The 19,736-nt window shown below is 34.6% G+C and overlaps 3 protein-coding genes and 1 long non-coding RNA gene across 7 annotated transcripts; 3 read left to right on the top strand and 1 right to left on the bottom strand.

Annotated features, from left to right (window-relative positions):
* Nucleotides 1-1,780: 1,780 nt before the first annotated feature.
* Nucleotides 1,781-2,138, bottom strand: LOC142522354 (uncharacterized). The gene is made up of 2 exons (XR_012814464.1): nucleotides 2,023-2,138; nucleotides 1,781-1,985 (listed from the first exon to the last, which is right to left on the bottom strand). It is a non-coding gene; the product is annotated as an uncharacterized LOC142522354 (long non-coding RNA).
* On the top strand, nucleotides 1,981-5,476 carry LOC142522353 (amino acid transporter AVT6A-like). Its single transcript, XM_075625680.1, is given in 8 exon segments — nucleotides 1,981-2,231; nucleotides 2,349-2,406; nucleotides 2,491-2,684; nucleotides 2,686-3,004; nucleotides 3,275-3,427; nucleotides 3,846-4,049; nucleotides 4,275-4,740; nucleotides 5,044-5,476. Coding segments are annotated over 6 exon segments (1,392 nt in total). The 5' UTR covers nucleotides 1,981-2,231; nucleotides 2,349-2,406; nucleotides 2,491-2,573; the 3' UTR covers nucleotides 5,183-5,476.
* A 724-nt stretch (nucleotides 5,477-6,200) lies between these two features.
* On the top strand, nucleotides 6,201-8,646 carry LOC142523337 (biogenesis of lysosome-related organelles complex 1 subunit 2-like). 3 transcript variants are annotated; one of them, XM_075627098.1, is made up of 3 exons: nucleotides 6,201-6,350; nucleotides 7,663-7,808; nucleotides 8,297-8,646. In XM_075627098.1, exons 2-3 carry the CDS (start codon nucleotides 7,731-7,733, stop codon nucleotides 8,561-8,563), a joined length of 345 nt encoding a protein of 114 aa, XP_075483213.1. In that variant the 5' UTR covers nucleotides 6,201-6,350; nucleotides 7,663-7,730; the 3' UTR covers nucleotides 8,564-8,646. The 3 variants fall into 3 exon arrangements, with proteins under 3 accessions (XP_075483213.1, XP_075483212.1, XP_075483214.1); XM_075627097.1 differs by having other exon boundaries at nucleotides 6,219-6,350; nucleotides 7,686-7,808; XM_075627099.1 differs by having other exon boundaries at nucleotides 6,240-6,384; nucleotides 7,686-7,808.
* Nucleotides 8,647-10,084: 1,438 nt separating this feature from the next.
* LOC142521744 (uncharacterized) lies at nucleotides 10,085-18,257 on the top strand. Of its 2 annotated transcripts, XR_012814374.1 has the most exons (13): nucleotides 10,085-10,587; nucleotides 11,174-11,259; nucleotides 11,924-12,003; nucleotides 12,421-12,476; nucleotides 12,708-12,756; nucleotides 12,982-13,128; nucleotides 13,533-13,628; nucleotides 15,068-15,181; nucleotides 15,853-15,983; nucleotides 16,168-16,400; nucleotides 17,025-17,804; nucleotides 17,902-18,146; nucleotides 18,226-18,257. XR_012814374.1 is itself a non-coding variant. In XM_075624907.1 (12 exons), the coding sequence occupies exons 1-12, from the start codon at nucleotides 10,190-10,192 to the stop codon at nucleotides 17,949-17,951; spliced, it is 2,220 nt and encodes a 739-aa protein (XP_075481022.1). In that variant the 5' UTR covers nucleotides 10,085-10,189; the 3' UTR covers nucleotides 17,952-18,257. The 2 variants fall into 2 exon arrangements, 1 of the variants encoding a protein (XP_075481022.1); XM_075624907.1 differs by having other exon boundaries at nucleotides 17,902-18,257.
* Nucleotides 18,258-19,736: the final 1,479 nt, after the last annotated feature.

Here is a 19,736-nt window from a genome sequence, read left to right on the forward strand (position 1 = left end):
ATCTTTCAAGATATTTTAGTTAGAAAACAATCATACTTAATTTTTATTTTGAGGTTTGCTAGAAGTCAACCGCTTAGTCTTCAGGCAGTAGATATATTTTACTCTATGGTAACGGCAGAAATAAACATAATTTCATAACTACACTTCAAGTTAAATTTTAGGATTCACGCTTCAAAGCTCACATCAGTTTTAATAATCAGAAACATTTGTGATTCGGAATTTGTCTCAATACTCGTTTATTTGTTCCACACTGATTTGGTCATGTTAGGACAGAAACACCCAGATGACCCAACATTGAGCTTCCGACTCATCTATTCAATGATCTCAAAAGAATTGTACGTAGCAATCTCCAAGAACTGGAGGCTACACGCAATAGGCATAATATCCCGGCCACCATGAAAGCATATAAGACATCCAGTGTTGTAACCATAAAAGTTGGCATGTTCACTAGTTTCACATACGTTTCAATACTTTGAAAAGAAAGATTTAAGTTGAGTTATAGGCTTACTTTGCTATTAAACTGATTAAATAAAAGGATTCTTGAAAATGCACTATATTTTGTTATGCTTCAGTTTCTATAATAATTTTTTAAATTTAATTCCCGACTTTTTTTTTTTTTTAATTCCAACTAAACATATACATTTGTTACCCATTTTTCTCTTCATTAGCGTCAGTTTTCTCCTGAATTTTTTTTTCCCCAAAGATAAAAACTTAACACCTCCAAATCTCCTAAAAATTTGAATTTTTTCAATGGAGTTTGAAAATCCGAAATTGTTTGTCCTCCATGTTAATGTAAAAATGTTTGATTTCTTTGAGTAATGTATTTTGGTTATTGGTTGATATTTTATTTCAATAATTTTCATTATTGATTTATCATTTGCTTACCGTATCTCTTTGGTGGTTGAGCGAGCAAACCTTTTTTTTTTTTTTTTTAATGTAAAATTATGAATTTATACAGTTGGAATAATGTTTCATCGGGTTGACAATACATCGACTCTATATAATTAGATATATATTACTCTATTATATTCGTTGTGCCTTTATTGGATTGACATGATAATCGATTTTACATTATTGTTGCATTGTTCCAATTTCATTTTTTTTTTAATTCCTGAAAATTGATCATCAACACCAATAAAAGTTGAATTAGATAATTATAATGTCGGAGTAATCGATCCTAGAATTAATATATATAGTACTCAATTTAAGTTACCTAACATTTAATTACATTTTACGAGTCCGTTTAATCACACACAATTGATGACACATGGTATCATATTTATCAATTAATTAATAAGAGCTCGTGTTATTTAAGTAATTGAGAATACCATTTTTATTATCCAATTGTTACTTGATTTAAGGATTACGAATGCTAATGGTTCAATTAGGGGCAAACGAAATGAGGTCGCGTGGTCCCCACATTCTGTTGACCGTCGCTCTTGTGAGACGGTCTCGCGAATCTTTATATGTGAGACGAATCAACTCTACCGATATTCACAACAAAAAAGTAATACTCTTAACATAAAAAGTAATATTTTTTCATGGATGACCCTAATTAAAAATCTGTCTCACAAAATATGATCCGTCATCTCACATGAGTTTTTGTCAAAATTTTGTATTAATAATATTGATTAAAGGTTGGGTTTATCACTATAAATCATCCAGCATTAATTATTTGGACTCCCGGGTTAATTATGTCCACCCAATCCACATCGGGCCCCAGTTGCCAACGATGTAATATAATAATATAAATATTAAAGAGAGAGAAATCGAGTCCGAATTATTCTCTCTCTATTTTTTATGCTTTCATTTCAGGTGAAAATGGAATTTTGGGCACACCGAAGATAATTTGAGTGTCGCGATACCCAACGAGCAGGGGTCGTTTTGGTGCGTTCTCTCCTCAATCGATTGGACTCTCGGAGGAAAACGACGCCTGTGGTTATCGATTTATGTGTTATGTATGGAGAGCAAATGCCCACTTCCTTCTTTCAAGCAATAGAATTATGGAGAGCAAATGCCCACTTACTTCTTTCAAGCAATATAATTCTTTAATTTACTGCCATTGATTGAATTTTTTGGAGAAAACCAAAGAGCGTCACGGTCTCTGTAGCGGCATACTTGATTTGATCATATTATCATATTACCCATTTCAAGAAACGTGAAAAATTAGCTCTCGGTTTCTTTTCATTCCCATCATCGCTTCCTCTAATCATCAGCTGACTTATGACGAGGTATAAAGTTTCTGTTCGTGGGTTTTGATTTTTGAATGTTTTTGGATTTTAAGCTTGAGTTTTGTCCAATAATTGGATTGGTTGTTTGAGTTTTTCTTTGATTTTTAATGAATTCAGACAAGTATCCAGAAGATCCCAGACAATTTTGATTTGGGATTCAGAGTTGCTTGTTAAGGTATTTTCCACTGCTATGATATTTAATTTGAGTTTGAAGAATATAAAGTAACTAATTTAAAGTGTTTTAAACTGATCTCTTTAGGTTGAACAAGCCCGGGGGTTTGTTATGTTGTAATTACATTAAAAGTCCAATCTTGACACAATTGTTGGACAATTACTTGAAAAATGACCACTGGAAGTATCAAGTCCACGCAAGAAAAAAAGCCAAGAAAGAGCAAGCAAGTAGTCGTCGACGAGATATCCCCATTGTTGCCCACTAAGCATGAGGTAAGGGATCGGGTTCGATGAATTTAATGGAGCTTCGTTTACTGGGGCCGTGTTTAATCTGTCCACGACAATTGTTGGTGCCGGAATAATGGCATTACCTGCGACCATGAAGCAATTGGGACTCATTCTTGGAATTGCTTTGATAATCTTTATGGCATTCTTGACAGAGGCCTCAATTGAGTTTTTGCTTAGGTTTAGTCGGACTTCAAAGTCTGCATCTTATGGAGGACTTATGGGGGATACGTTTGGAAAATATGGCAGGATATTGATTCAAATCTGTGTGTTAGTCAACAACGTAGGTGTGCTTGTTGTGTATATGATTATCATAGGTATTTTTCTTGATTGATTTTTAGTTGAGCATGCATCTCCCCACAAAGTTATTACAGCCCTTCTGTTGGGAGTTGACAAATGTCCCTTCTGCACTATGTGGCAGACTTGGCAGCACATAAATTGAAATATAGTGTTTAAGCTATTATATTATTTAAATGTCTTGTATTGCACTGGAGTTACAAACTATAACTTTTGGTACCAATGTAGACACTCGATCCTAAAGCTTTTGTTGACTTGTTATTAATTTTGTGAATGCTTATAACGTTAAGGTGATGTGCTTTCTGGAACAACATCCGGAGGAGTCCATAATGCTGGTGTTCTTGAAGGCTGGTTTGGAGAACACTGGTGGAATACACGTTTTTTTGTTCTTCTTATCACCGCCCTTGTCATATTTGCTCCATTGGCAGGCTTAAAGCGAATTGGTGAGCCCCTTCTTGTTTTTTTTTGGCAATAGCTCGAAATTTGGTACATGCTTTGAGATAGGTTACTTGCTGACATGATTTTTCACCTTAATGAACCAAACCTGCATGAGCAATGTGACTTTCTCCGTAATTCTTGGCATTGAATTTTATGTTACGCTTTTGAAGTATTTTTTGCTTCATATTTTTTACTTTTTCCTTTTTCTATATAGTTAGTTGTGTCATGTGAACTAGTTTCCCACCAAATACATGAATCACATTAGTCGAATTAATCTTGTATCAAGAATAACACAAGGAATTTTCTTTTATTATTATTATTATTATTATTATTTGCCTTTGTTTACAGATTTTGTCAGTAGTTTATTTTCTCCGTTCATTTGTTGAAGTTGAAATGTTGAATGTTTTATTCATTTGTTTACAGATTCATTGAGATACACATCTACTCTATCAGTTGCACTGGCCGTTGTATTTCTTCTCATTACTGTTGGGATTACACTCTTTAAGTTGATAAATGGAACTGTTCTGATGCCTAGATTGCTTCCCAATATCACCGACATTGCTTCATTCTTTAACCTCTTCACCACAGTTCCTGTTCTTGTTACCGCATATATATGCCATTACAATGGTATGTAATCAACTCGTCAATTTCATTTTTGGGACTTAATTTGCACATGTTTACTTTATGCTTTTACATTTGACAAAACCAGAAGCTAAATTTCGATAAATATGTAAACGTACAATGGCTCTTAAATTTATAATCAGTCAGAGATTTGTGTTCATGTCCTCAAATTGAGATCCTTATAGAAACTTAGATGGTTTCTTTGAGATGGATGCATTTTCTGTTTTGCAGTGCACTCAATAGCCAACGAGCTTGATGATAGCACACAGATTAAGTCTGTTGTTAGAACCTCCCTTCTCCTTTGCTCAAGTGTGTATGCAATGACTAGCATCTTCGGGTACCTCTTATTTGGTGAAGCAATACTTGATGACGTTCTTGCCAATTTCTCTACGGATCTTGGCATTCCATTTGGGTCACTACTCAACGATACTGTCCGTGTTAGCTACGCAGCCCATTTGATGCTCGTTTTTCCCATTGTTTTTTATCCCCTGAGGCTAAACATAGATGGACTCCTATTTCCATCCGCTAGGCCATTGGTGTCAGACAACTCCAGGTTTGCGTTGCTCAGTATTGGGCTCATTGTCGTCATATTTTTGGGTGCAAACTTCATACCAAGCATTTGGGACGCCTTCCAGTTCACTGGAGCTACAGCTGCTGTTTGCATTGGTTTCATCCTTCCATCTGCGGTGGCACTCCGGTAAGTTTTTTATTTCTGTCATGCCCCAGGCACACAATACCATACAAGTAGTGTCTCTTGGCAATGGGTTTTCTAAAGTAGCTGATTTGCATCTGCACTCACTTTACAAAAATTGATATAATCCAAATTGCTAGAAGTGGTCATTGCTCGGTCATATAAAGCAAGTCACACACGTTCCACAATTTGACGTGGGGCGAAATATTACACTATGAACCACTTGAATGCGTTAGATTATGTGAGTTCCCACAAAAATTATGCCCAAATTACGTGAAGTTAATCGTGACACTGTTCTTGTTGGCCCAGGGACCCGTATGGCTTCGCCACAAATAAGGACAAGATCTTATCTATATTCATGATTGTTTTAGCCATCTTCTCCAATCTGGTGGCCATATACAGTGACGCCTATTCACTATTCAAGAAGAATTCACCAAAACGTGAATAATCGATCACCTCTGATATTTACAGGCTAAAGACATATATTGTTAAAAATGGATCTGTCAACATAATCAGAATGAAATTGTACTTATTCAGATAAAATATTTGGATTTAAAAGTGTGCACGACTGGGTTTCGATTGCTCCTGCGCTCTGCAGCTCAACTTAAATATTCGAGTAGTCTTTCTGAAAGTGGAAGGTTCTAGTTGTGTATCATTTGTGTTTGCATTGTATTTTCGACGATGTCGTCGTCGTCGTCGTCAAACATGAGATTAGATATGTATGCGTTCTCTTTTTTCACCAGTTTGATTTCTCCCTCCCTCTTGGATTTGATATTTGTGTATCATGTGTTGTTAGAGCCTGGTAATTAATATATTTCATATAGAATGAATCCGTAAAAAATCAACGATTATTCTAAACTATTACGTTTTGCTTTTATGAAATACTCCATGTTCTCAGATATATAGTCTAGTTTTTATATTTAGTAGCATATTTTCTAGTTCATTTAATAATATATCGTATTAACTAAATTATGAAAAATACACAGTTATTTTTTAAATAAGTTAAATTAATATAAAATAAAAAGTTTGTATCTAAACTTTGTTTTTCAATGTTTTTATGATGTATATGAAAAAACAAATAAATTTATATATTTAAGACCAAAAAACTATAAAAAAAAAAATTGCCACTAATTTCAAATCTATGAAAATCTGGAATCAGTACTGTTTGAATTTAAATAGGGAAATAAATTATTATGTACAACTTATTGAAAAGTAAATTTAGGATGCGAATAATAATAATAATAATAATAATAATAATAATAATAATAATAATAATAAAAATAAAATCTGAAATAAGAATATAAGAAAATGTAGTAGGAAAAAGAAATAGTAAAAAAGTTTCATATACTTTGTCCATAGCTAATTTAAAATAATCATTAATTAACTAACTGTGAACATGTGATTTGTGACCCCAAAAAAAATTTCAGATTGGCGAATTGTAATAAATCGCAAAATAATTGGGGGTAATTATTATTTGAGAAATTTGTGGGTGCCTTCTGTAATTTTTCTATGTTTTCCATGTAAGACCACTTAGTTCTCCGATCTCCATTTCGCCATCACAGCATAGCTCGGCCCTCGCTTCTCTCTCAAACACACTCTTGAAGCTGCCTTTACAGGTACATCTCTTTCTTTCATTCTATTCATATATTGGTATTGAAATTTCGGTTTTTTGGGTTTTGTTTTTGATGGATGATTTGTTAAAGAATTGCTGAATTTTCTGAACTTGTCACTTTGGTTTGATGTCCGGTTGAAATTTTTTTTTTGGTAGTTTGTTGAAAAAATCTGAATTGGATAAAATATTTACATTTGTGAGAAACGCAAATAATAGTGATGCCTGATTATTGAGTTTGGAATGCTTACCCGATTCATTTCCTGGATATTTATCTTGCCGTGATTAGATTCAGTTCTAAATTGTGAATTCTGCTATTCATCAGAGTCTTATTAGGGGCTTATCATGAATGTACCTCGAGATTTTTCAGGAAGTGGTTTTCTGTAATTTCATGATTTATTTGAACTGCTAAAAATCTCATGGGTCGAAATATCTATCTATCTATTTATTTATATATATATGTTTGATTGGAGAAAGCTACTGCTTTGATAAGCATTTTCTGGTCTGCCTGGTAGAAATGGCATAGGCTCTTTCCGGCGGCGATTTTATATGCTGTTCATTAATCCTTACTGGGGATTATGCTTGTAATTCTTGGGGATGATGCACAGCAGCCAAATTATTGGAAGTTTATCTTGATTAATGATTTACAGGAGACAAGTTCCCGTGCCTCTTAGATTGATAATTTATTTACTGATATTCTGACGCTGAAGTGTAGTTAAGAATAGATATTCAATTTCCTTCACCTGGTAAATTTCCTACAAGAAATTTGGGTCGATTATGACAAGTTCGTGTCTGGAAATGCATTACACAGATGCATAGAAATCATTTTGTTGTGGAAACTATCCACTATTGGTGCGTAGTTATTGTTGACTTTCATGGTATTGCAAGATCACTTTGGATATTTGATCTCGCGTCTCGTGGTCACACTCATTATAGTGGCCCATATCTATCAGCCTAAGAATGATAGATTGTCTTGGGTGCCAAACCATATTGATTATATCTTTCTTTGGAAAATTGGTACATTGATGAAAGGTTTCTTTTAGTTGTGCATTGATGTATCTACAATCCAAAAATAAGTGTTGTATGAAATATTTTGATGATCCCAGTTGTTTTCTTTTCTGACTAATGGGAGAGTGATCACTGCATGAAGGGAAATTGTATGATCACGCCCAAATTATTTTGTGATACGACTAGACTTTTTCTTCTTTTGTTTTTTTATTGTATGGAAATTTATGTTAATTCTTGTTAGTGAAAGAGATTTTTAAGGGTACCAAGGTGTGAAAGGGAGGGAAAAATTTGACAATTTAATTAAAAAACAGTTGCCTCTGCATGACGGATATAGGTCAACTAGTCCAGCAGGACACCCCGAGTGGCTTCTGGGAAGGAGATGGAACGAGATCATCTGGCCGAGTCCCTCAATGATCTCTTCACCAGTGTGTCTAACGTGATCAAAGGCGACCTTCAGGTAATAGCTTCATTAGATTTTTTGTTGGTTTAATAAATGTATAGCGAATGAGTTCATGGAGAAGTGCTATATATGTATATACTTCGTTCAGAGGCGGTTCTTGTGTGGGACAGCCGCGTTCGAGAACTATGATATTTCACTGTTTAATTCTTTTCAAAACTGTAAGTACTTTTGTTCTTCCAAATAAATCCAATCGAACCATCTTGCCCGTCGAGTCAATCCTTTCCCAAATTATGATATTAGCCCTTACTCCTTATGTTAGCATCTCAAGTGAGTTTGAAATCAATGCAAATGATGCTTATCCCCTTTGGTCTAGGTAAAGATTTTTCGAGGAAATTCTGGCAATGTTGTAGATGATGCTAATATGCATGCATAACTTTTTGATGGCTTCTTGTTCTTATTTCCTTGAACCTTTTCCCAATGCTCTTGTTGCTATGTATGGCTCTCATCCTGTGACCTGAAAGCCTGAAACTGTTCAAATGTCTCAGGGAACAAACGACATACTCAAACTTTTGGAGAAAATGAATATAAGGGTGGCAGAAGAATACGCAGGCTTTGGCGATGTGGCTTCTGGTTTAAGAGTATATGTGGAGCAACTGAAATCTAAAAGCGGTGGCTTCGACGAATATGTTCACCAGATCGATTCGATAGAGCAACAAGTCACCGAGTTTGAAGCTGTGGTGTCTGTGCTTGATAAATATGTTTCTCTATTAGAAACAAAGATGAAATCTATCTACCAGATTCCACCTTCATAGATTTTGTTCGCAACTCATAGTTTAGCAATAATGTCGCAAGTCTTGGCTCTCTCGTGTGTTATCAAATACATTAATTATAGTTCTTTTTTGACCCCCACGTTTACAATAATTAAATAAGAATCCAACCAAAATTTAAAATTATGTGTACCTCTTTCCATGTTGAATGACCTCTCAAGGATTTGTTAATCCCACATTTTCATCGCCAAGTTTGGATATTATATATAGCTCTTCTAAGTTATATTATTATCGTTTCCGTCCTCGGTCAAAAGGAAAATCGTAAAATGACAAATATCACTCTTTATTTATATTCAAGAGGATTATCGTAAAACAAATAAATATCTTGATTGAGTTTAAACTCAACAGATATAAATACAATATTAATATTAGATATTGATGCACACGAACTGAGTCGAGTTCGACTATCATACTATTGTTGGCAATTCTTATGCGTCTGCAATAATTCATCTGATGTTGATGAAATTTTGAAGATGAAACAGTTGAGGCTGGTGTGAAACACGATTTTTTTAGGAAGATTGTGTCTCGCTCTAGGTGTTTCAAGACGTGACACTCTTCTTCTAAGATACAACTACTATACTTGTGATTATAACACAATAAAACACAAGTTCATAAATCAGAAATATTGCATACTCTTTTTATATATAAAAAAAAGAAGAATATTTGAGCATATGTATCCATATGTTCTTTTTCTATCTTATATATTTTATATTGTGTATTGTGTCTATGATATATGTGTTATCTCAATTAGACGAAGACTTCTTTCTGAAGTGCAAAAATCGATCAAAACACTTTTTTGTGAATAGACAACTACCAGCACCCCCAAACCACTTCCGGGCGTGGGCGCTCATGGTTCAAATAAACTCTCATGGAAATTTTTACTAGTGGCACCCCCGCGCTATATTATCTTGCTACAATTTTTTTTCCTTTTCCAGCTTCGAGTTTCTTTTATGCTTTTCTTGCTTAATCTCCATTCATTAAACTTTCCAACAACTACTCGACTTGTCTCGATTTAAATTTTGTAGGCTCTAGCTCCATCGAGTATTCGATTTCAAGCTCGAACTCATATTATGAAAAATATCAAGTCAGTCGATTTCATACTCGAAAAGTTAAAAACCGTTTGTATCATAATTTTAGGGTTTAAACTTTGTATTTATATGAACAAAAACACCATTGAATACATATCTTATTAAAAATAATATATGGTTACTGGAGTAACTCATGAGGTATTCGAGTAAAAACAATTAAAACTCAAACTTAACTTGAGTTCGATCTTTTTAAACTCCAGTCGAATTTTGATCGTATAATTCATGAGTAATTCGACTCGTTTGCTACTCTAATTTGTACAAACATAATATAAAGTATTTGCTTGTTTCAAAGTTATAGATGAGAATATTTTGTTATTATTTTTAAAACATGAGCATTAAACATTTATGTAGTATTTGCAATTGGTTTTTTTAAAAATAGTTTTAGAGTTTTTCTTTACAAATTGAACTTAAATCGGGGGTTGCTGTTATATCCAATGCCAGAACATCAGTTTTCGCCTTCAATCAGCGCCGCTGTGTCCCATTCAGACGGACCAAACTCTCACAAACCTAAGAAAATCACGACATGACCAAATCCATGGGCCCTCCGCCTCCAAGAAACCCTTCGACTGCCGTCGCCGAGGCTGAACCCTCAGTCTCCGAATCAACAGACACCACTGAACTGCTCTCACCGCCTCCCTTACCTCCCAACACTTCAGAATCTGAGCCGGAATCCGAATCCTACGAAAATCATCAAGGACCTCAAATAAATCCGCACCAGACCGATCCCTCTGAGAATTCCACTCAACTTTTCAATCCTGCTGATTCAGACAGTATTACTTCTGATAACGTTGAAAAGAAGGGCGAACACAGCAAAAACGATGCAGCAGTTCCGTACACGATTCCTGAATGGAGCGAAACCCCCTGCCACCATTTCTATCTTGAAGTTCTGAAAGATGGAGCCATCGTTAATCAATTTGACGTGTTAGTAACTCATACCTTCGGGTCTTAATACTTATTTGTTGTTGGTTTTTTTTTTTTTTTTAAATTATCATAGTCCCCTTTACACTATATGCTGCATTTTAGTTATTTGGGAAAAAATGTTGGATATCCAGTTAATGGATTAAAGAAAACCTTTTTCCTGCTCTGATTTAAATATTAACCAAGGAAATTCTTTAAGAGCGTTTTAAAAATTTTATCTCGTGTATTTTTTGTTGCATTTATATTTTCTCAAGATGTCCAGCTACCTTAAGAAAAAAACTTAGTTGTATTTGGATGTGTGATTTGATTTAAGAAAGGATTTGAACCATCTTGGGTATATAGTATAATTACTAATACATGCTTATAAATTGGTAGAGGTGGATTTGAAATTTGCATAAATGATATTCGTATATACAATTCAAATAGATTTTAAAATATAGATTTGAAATCCTTTGAGTATCTCAATCCAAAAGCATGGCTCAATTTTTTGAAACAAAAGTGATAAATTTGTTTTTACTTGCTTTTTCTATAATTATGTCTATTAACTAAGTTTCATTGCATTACATTTACAACTGGTATACTCGTCCAGGAATAAGAAGGGGGCTTACATGTTTGGCCGTGTGGATCTTTGTGATTTTGTGCTCGAGCATCCTACAATTTCTAGGTTTCATGCTGGTACAGTTCTTAGCTATGCTTTCTAAATTGTTTTCACCCTCTATTTTCTAATGTTATTTTGTTTCACTCTTCCGCGAGTCCAATATTTGATTCCTTTTGAATTCTTGCTTTTCCTGTAACATATAATGGGTTTTATTGCATGCACTTTCTTTGTGAAATGAGCTGCTTTCTCTTGGTTCTTTGCATCGAGAAATGCCTTTTTAAGGCGGAGGATGATATCCTTTATGCTCTTCAAAAGCTGTATATTTTACTCAGAAGTTGAGGGCTGAGTTGATGACAGGAATAGCATTTGACACTTTGAGCTTTGATATGCACATTGTTTATCGAGTAACATTTCATGTTTGGAAGTTTCCCTTGGCACATATGTTTGTTATTGCCAAAATGCAGCAGGAGTTATCCAGGAAAATTACAGTTTGCTGAATATCAAGATACATCATCTGCTATTGTTCTAATTTTAGGCTACATGTTCTTCAGCCTCATTTTATGTGTTGTCAATCTTATAAGAGCCTTGGTTTTTGTTACAAACTATTGACAAAAAACCATAAAAGTTTCCTTCTTTTGGTTTGGATTATGTTTTTCGTTTGGTATAAGAGTGTGATGCAGGTACTAAATATAACTCACAAGTGTCTGACAACTTCTTTTAAAACATGCCTCACTTTTCTAGTTCTTCAGTTCAAAAGAAGTGGAGATGCATATCTTTATGATCTTGGCAGCACACATGGGACATTTATAAACAAGAACCAGGTATAAAATTTTCTTCTTGAGTACCATGTGTGACTCGAGTTAAGTTTTCAACAATGTATATATTGTAATTGTGTCCATGAAATATGAATCTATCTTATTTTACTTGCATTAATTATAAATGTATCAAATTTCTTGTTCATGAAATTCACTGAGCAGCAACTGTATGCTGTTCTTTAAAGTTGGCATTCTATAGATGGCCGAAGCATATGAGGTCTTACTGGTTGCATCTTTTCTCGTGTTGATTGCGTAATTTTTCTCCTTTTCAAAAAACTTTAAATGGATTACATAAATCTTTGTGGTCATCTCTTTATTTATTTTCATATTGAAATAAGAATCTTTTCTTTTTTGTCATGTTGAAATAAGAATCTTTCATTGTTTACCTTTTTTGTTGTGATTCATTATTGGCTGAATTATCAGGTAAAGAAGAGGGTTTTCGTTGATTTGCATGTTGGTGATGTCATCCGTTTTGGCCAGTAAGTAGTAACTCCGGCCTCGGAATTTATGTTTATTTTTTACTCAGCTAACATATTTAATTTCACGCATGAATTTTTGAGTGTCGATTTTTGAATCCACCTTTTCTTCTACTTTTATGAAATTCTCTTAACTTTTATAGATTTTAAATCTTGTGAGATCTTCGGTATACCTTTCCATTTTATTTTAACTTGGCAGCTTTTGTTCTTATTTTTATTTTTTTCTTGGCACAGATCATCTAGGTTGTACATATTTCAAGGACCATCTGTATTGATGCCACAGGTAAGATTCTTTTGTTACAATAATCTGTAGTTTCAAGTTCCTCGGTAGCCTAATATTTGCTCATTAATAAAGTAATTTGTACATTCTGGAAAATACAGATCACAATTTTGTTTGTTGTTGTATGGGTAAATGGCTCTAAAATGACAGCATCAGTTTGTACTCGCTTATTATGTCATTAATTCCAGTGTATTGAGATTGATTTCCGTGTATGGTCTTGTTTGAAAGGAAGCTGACTCGAAAAGTTTAAGAAAATCCAAGCTTCGGCTGGAGGTGCAAGATATGGAAGCATCACTTCGACGAGCAAGAGTGGAAGCATCTCGTGCTGATGGAATTTCATGGGGCATGCGTGAGGATGCTGTTGAGGAAACCGAGGTTATGTATTTTATGTTTTTTACTCGGAATGAAGTAGTTCCAGGACCAATGTTATCCAGGGTTTGATTCTTGTATAGAAGTAACATTGTTGTATTATTCTACTCCTTTTCTTGTCTTGTAGAAATTCAAAATCTTTTGAACCTGAAAATAAAAGCATACCACATCTTTGTTTCCACTCTGGATGAGAAGAGCTACAATCTACAAAATTTTGGATTTTCCATGTCTCACTACTTATGTTTTCGTTTCAAATGCTAACTGATCCAATTAAATTTTTTTTAAAAAAATTATTATCTTATTTTGGCCTTAATTTTTTCGTATGTATATGCTTTAACCTTCTCATAATTTACCAGTTTAGTTTTGTCCTGTTCTTTTATCCTTGTTACAAAATGCTTTCTAATGTGTAGGAGGAAATTGATGAGATTACCTGGCAAACTTACAAGGGTCAGCTAACAGAAAAGCAAGAAAAAACACGAGATAAAGTAGTCAAGAGACTTGAAAAGGTTAGTTGTATTCTGTCACCAGAAGATGTTTTTAATTTTCATGAATGCATTCTGTTGCGTACTTTGCACAAATTACTTTTTTTTTGCATTTGACTGAATTTAAATTCATTGCATGCCTACCTTAGGCTCGTGCCGGCAATTGAAAACTTAAAATCACTATCGAACATGTTTTAATCTTCGCGTAATTGTTTTTTAAACAAACACTTTTCTGATTTGTATAGAGCAATAAAAATGTCCTTTTTTAAAAAAATTCACGGACAAGTTAAACCAGAAGCTCGGAAGTTCAATTTTCAGGCTTCTGATTTTTTAGAACACCTTTTGCATCCAAACATTACCTTTTAAAAAGGAAAAATGTGCTTATTACAAAAAAAGCGGCTTTTTTTAAATTGCTTCCCCATAGTTGTCAAAGGCGAGCGCCACCAGGCGAAACGATTCATTAAGGCAAGCTCAGGCGTTTGCTTGGACTAGCCTTGGAAGTAAGCGCGCCTGAGTGAAATTTTTTTAATAACTTGTTTAAAACAAAAAGCTCAAACCCAAACCCTAGCAACCCAACGCTCCAATGACGGAATCAGAAGAAGAGAGCTCTGAATAGGAAAACGATGTGTGGACATCTCCATATAAAACAATCTAAAAAATACCGATTTCACATATTTTGGATGAATATGAAGAATAAATTGATGTTGATCAAGAAAATGACGAAGACCAAGAAGAATACAAGTCCGAAAGTTCTGGGGAGTCTGATAATTCAATGGAAGAAGATTAGTTTGATTTGGATTATTGAAGAATTTTAATGATGTTACTAATTATTATGAACTTATTAATTATTTTTTGTTTCGTGTGACATTGTTACCTAATTATTTCATATTTAATATATTTATTCTAAGATAAATATATATTTTTAAAAATTAAAAAATGTGCGCCTTGTTTTGGTAAGGCGCGCGCCTCGTCTTACGCTTCGCGCCTCAGGCTCCATGGCCCTTGTGTGCCTTGGTGCGCCTTGTGCCCTTGACAACTATGTGCTTCCCTATCTCATTGCTGTCGTATTAAGCTGTATATTTTTGAGCCACAAGAACAAATTTATGAACTGTTGAAATCTATAATAGCCATAATTTATCACATGTTCTTTGGTTTTTAAGCTCCTAGACCGGTATTTGTGAGCTCGAAGCTTTGATCCATTTACATTTTCATGTCATGGTTGATTTTTACCTTAACATCTCTGTTCTCTTTTGATATTTGTGACCATGCATTACCTACCTGGAATATATCTGTCTTCCACCATTTGTTTATATAAACCTCTCATAACTTTGCGTGTTGTTTTAGGGATCGTACGTCCTCCTTTCCTTATGTCGGATATTAGTCTTCTAGTTATGTAGCTGGCAACATTTTCTGGTATAGAAATTGTAAATCTATATCATCAATGGTTTCATGTTCTTCCGTAGATTGGTCACATGAAGAAAGAGATAAATTCTATCCGAGTGAAGGACATTTCTCAAGGTGGCTTGACTCAAGGACAGCAAACTCAGATTGCTCGAAATGAGCAAAGAATATCACAGGTATATCATAATTATGTGGGCATTTTGAAAGAGATATTTATCCACATTGCTAAAACATTTGGCTTAGCTGCACGGTGTACAATTTTTATGGCCAGTTGATGATTCAGTTTATTTAGTCTAACAAATTTCAAAAGTGTTTTCAATTTGGTCAAACAAATTTCGAAAGCAATTTCTATTCAGTCAAAAATAATATTAAAAATCATACTAATCATTGAACATGGGTGAAAACCTGGTTGTTTACGTGGACACTGTAGATACTGTTATCAGACCTACATCTGAGTCAAGAATCAAGAAATAAGAAATTTCTGATTCCTTAAGCCGAGCCGATAACTTGGAAAATTTTCTATTTTCGTTTGAGGGCTAGAAATTTGTAAGTCAATTTCATATCCAGTCGCACACAGTCAGTGCCATCATTTATCACTCGTCTATTACCAAAAAGTAGTAGAAGACATACTATATTTCAGAGTGTTCTTTGCCTTTGGGCTGTGAATCCTAATTCATCTTTTACCAAACACTTTTGTCCATAAAATATTGATATGACAATCTCATTCTTAGAGTAATAGATGTTTCTATTAATTCGATCCCTGCAATTTTGACTTATTATATTTATGGATGACATGTTTTGAAAATCAATTTGCTTTCTGTAATTTTAACACACGAACCTTTATTAGATAATGGAAGAGCTTGAGAATTTGGAAGAGACCTTGAATGATAGTATTCGGGAAAGTTTGGGTGCACGAGCTGGAAGGTTGTCCCGAGGTAAGAAAAAAGGAGCTACTGAAGATGAAGAAGATTATTTCAGGTACATGAACAAATCCTTTAGTTAACTCTGTACAGTAAGTGAAATATCCTGACCTGTCTGTGGAAAATTGCACTGAACCTTGTATTCTTTGTTCTGTAGTTTCTCTCTTGTCACTGAAATCCAATCTCAATGTCATATAATAGGACTTATACGTTTACTGTATACATGTGTTATTCACAAGCAGTGATGACGATGATTTCTACGATCGGACACAGAAGTCCTCAAAGCACAAGACTGGAGAAGACCAATCTGTAGAAACAGCTGATTCTATTCTCGATAAGAAAGATGCAATAGTGAAAAAGATGGAAGATAAGAGAAAGCTGCTTCTGGGCAAGGACAAAGCAACAGAGACAAATGAGGTGGTTGAAGCTGGAGATGAACTTGATGCGTACATGAGTGCAGTTTCGTCTCAGTTAGGTGTGTTAAGTCTTCGTCAACATAAATTTCTACTCTCGGATCTCTCTTTGTCTCCTCTTTTATTATTTATCACAAGAGATTGAACATTTATATTTTGTTGTACTGTCTAAAACTGAATCATATTTCTGTCACTGACGTGTTCTAAAACATCCCAAAGAATTTGTGTCACTTGTGGATGTGTCAGTTTTGGCAAGCAGTTTCTTTTCATTTTCATTCTTTCAGCTACTTGTTTTAATAGGTTAATACAGTTCTCTTCTGAAGAAATGTTTTTATGGTCATTGGGTTAAATTTAGTTCACTTGAGAAAATTTTCTGAACAAATAATATTCACCGAGTTTGAATGCAAATGGCTATTCTTCTAATCAAAAAAAGATTCTTCATCCTAGTTGTTGATGTGACGAAATCCAAACAAGAAGTCTGATCTTTCCTTCAAACTGGCGGGTCCTTAGTGGCACTACCACTCAAATTCAAGATGTAGATTTTCTCTGAATGGATGATAATCCTGATGTGTGATTGTTCTTTACTTTAACCCTCTTATGAATGGGCAAAAGTGGTGTTGGGGGGATTATATGCCCGGTAAATCACTTCACTAAATTTTGTTGGTTGTTTTCTTGCTTTGCAACAGTTTTGGACAATGAGGAAAAGATCAGTAAAGAGTTATCCACTCTTCAGTCAGAGTTGGATAGGATTCTCTACTTGCTGAAAATTGCCGATCCTACAGGAGAAGCTGCTAGAAGGAGGGAATTCAATGCACAGAAACCTAAAGCAATTGTGAATCATATTCCTGATTTGGACAAAAATGGAAGTATTCTAGCAGAAGCTTCATCAGTTAAAACAGTCCAAGACATGGTTATTATTGATTCGGCTTCAAAATCTGGTGAAAAGCAGGAAGAATCAGAGTCAGTACCTGACAAAGCTGAGACTTCAGCTCCTGCATATACCGTTACAAAGCCACAATGGCTTGGTGCTGTCGTGGATAGGAAAATTCAAGAAATTGTACACGAAGTGCCAGTAGATTCACAGCAGAAAGATCAGTTTGTTGACTACAAAGATAGGGGGACGATGCTGATCACACCAGATCCTTCCCAGGTGGAAACAAGAATTGAAGATGCATCCCCAGGTTTGATAATAAGGAAGCGGAAACATGTTGAAATTTCCAAGGCCAATGAGGTGAAATATTCTGAATCATCTGTTGATTCTAAGCTTCAAGCGGAAGATGCTGTGGCCTTGTTACTGAAGCATTCAAGAGGATATCATGCATCAGATGAGGAAGAAAAACCTGTTGGTGAAAATTTGCTCAAGAATAAAAAAACTAAAGATGGGAGAAAGCCGCACCGGGTGCTAGGTCCAGAGCGACCATCTTTTCTGGATGACGAGTCTGATGCTACGTGGGTTCCGCCTGAAGGTAATCAATCTTTTACTAAATATTGAGAGTTGAGACTACTTGGATGTTGACTTTTGCGTTGTTTCCTTTGTTTTTTGTGCTACGACTCTTCGCACAGGTCAATCTGGTGATGGAAGAACCTGTCTGAATGATCGTCTTGGTTACTAAATTTTGATTGGATTGCTTCAGAATTGATACTTGAACTCCTGTACATATGATTAGTATTTGGCTAAGGTTGACATTCTGTTCGTAGGTTTTATGTTATATCAATCACCGCCTTGTATGAAACTCAGTTATCGTATGAAGAGGAGATAGTGTGAAAGATGCTCCCCTCTGAGTCTCCGTCTCTCTGACTTAGTAGAGGTATAAATTGTACTCACTCCACCCGAATTTTTTGTTTTTTCATCTGAAATCTAGAAGTACAGCTGAAATTTACGCACAGAATGCTGTTGGAATATTGAAATTGTTTGATACTCTGTGGTCTGTTCTTTGAGTAAACCCATATACCGTGATGTCTCGGGAGCTGATGTACAACAACGGTGGAGGCTGGAAATCACTGTAGGAGGGTGAAATTAAAATACACAGAATTTAGTGGAGCAAAACCATATTTACACACAGAGTATAAAGCTGTTGTAGCAGGATAACAAGATTGATCAATTGCCACATATGGATTGCAGTTCTATAACGGAAAACAAGCTTCTTTATTTTAGGTGTGAGGGTGGATTCAATGAATCAAATAGTTTAAGAATTTACGGATTAACATGTTCCAGCGATAATTTACAATTTCCACATGCGTATTACAATTTAAATGTCTTCGACCATTCTCGCACTTTCTGATCTGTTGGTTTATCACTAATGGGAACTCAGGTATCACGCAAGGGATATGAATAAAATGCCTTAAGCAGAGCTGCGAAATATTCATTCACAAATTAAAGAAAGTGCCGTTTCGCCTCAAAAGGTTGATCATAACTTTTCTGCCGAGTTACTCTTCTATTGTGGAAGTGAGTTTCAGGGAACTAAAATTTACCCTACATCGTAGCTTCTGAATCTCCAGTGTAGCCCATTATAATTAATAAGAGGAAGAATCCGATGAAAATTCTACACACCGATATCATTAAAGCCAACCTGACGGTGATAGTATGATAAATTTGATCAACTAAACTGGTGGCAACTCGTAGAATGATCCTAGTTCAACAATCTGTATTTGTATTCTAACTTCGTCCATCGATGAAATGAAATGATCAACGTCAAATATGAACCGTTGATAGAAAGAGATTGTTAACAGCAACTCAATCGTATTGAACTTGGATTAGAACAAGATACAATTGAGAAAATTAAAAGCCATCTGCATAAAACAAGTGATCAAGCAATGCCCGGAAAAACTCGCTACTCCAGTAGCAAGAAACACTAAGGTAACCATTGTTCTTATACACTCCTGAAAGAAATGGAACATGAAGATGCACTATAATAACTCAATATTAACTATCATGTCTCCCCGATCACAAATCCATAAATAGATTGTCTTTCAATGATCATATTTTATGAAAAATATGTATAAAAAAACTCTGTTGTGTTGAAATTTATAACTATACTAATTATCTTGTCCCCGATGACAAATCCATAAATAAATTATCTTTCAATGATCATATTTTTTATTTTGTGAAAAATATGTATAAAAGAACTCTGTTGTATGTTAATAGAGAGAAAAAAGATATATAAACATTAAAATAGGGACAAGATAAAACTCGTGAAAGAGAGAGGGACAAAACTATGATAAGCTTCTATTATTATTATTATTATATATTTATTTTAATGTGACAAAAAGCAAGTATTTCTTTTCTTTTTTACCAACAGACAACAAACAATTATTGTATCGATTTATTAAGTAATTCAAAAGTCGAGGCCCGACCCGACCCGAAGCGTGTCAATTGTTAACGCGCTTTCTAGTTTTTT

This window comes from Primulina tabacum, chromosome 13 (genome assembly GCF_025594145.1).
Source record: "Primulina tabacum isolate GXHZ01 chromosome 13, ASM2559414v2, whole genome shotgun sequence".
Lineage (NCBI taxonomy): Eukaryota > Viridiplantae > Streptophyta > Magnoliopsida > Lamiales > Gesneriaceae > Primulina > Primulina tabacum.

What these genes read in the sequence shown, in the direction of transcription:
- LOC142523337 (XM_075627098.1), top strand. Translation starts at nt 7,731, where the DNA reads ATGGAACGAGATCATCTGGCCGAGTCCCTCAATGATCTCTTCACCAGT. An exon ending in TGATCAAAGGCGACCTTCAG is followed by an intron (nt 7,809 to 8,296) that starts GTAATAGCTTCA and finishes CAAATGTCTCAG; the next exon opens with GGAACAAACGACATACTCAA.
- LOC142521744 (XM_075624907.1), top strand. Translation starts at nt 10,190, where the DNA reads ATGACCAAATCCATGGGCCCTCCGCCTCCAAGAAACCCTTCGACTGCC. An exon ending in TAGTCAAGAGACTTGAAAAG is followed by an intron (nt 13,629 to 15,067) that starts GTTAGTTGTATT and finishes GTTCTTCCGTAG; the next exon opens with ATTGGTCACATGAAGAAAGA. An exon ending in GATGAAGAAGATTATTTCAG is followed by an intron (nt 15,984 to 16,167) that starts GTACATGAACAA and finishes ATTCACAAGCAG; the next exon opens with TGATGACGATGATTTCTACG.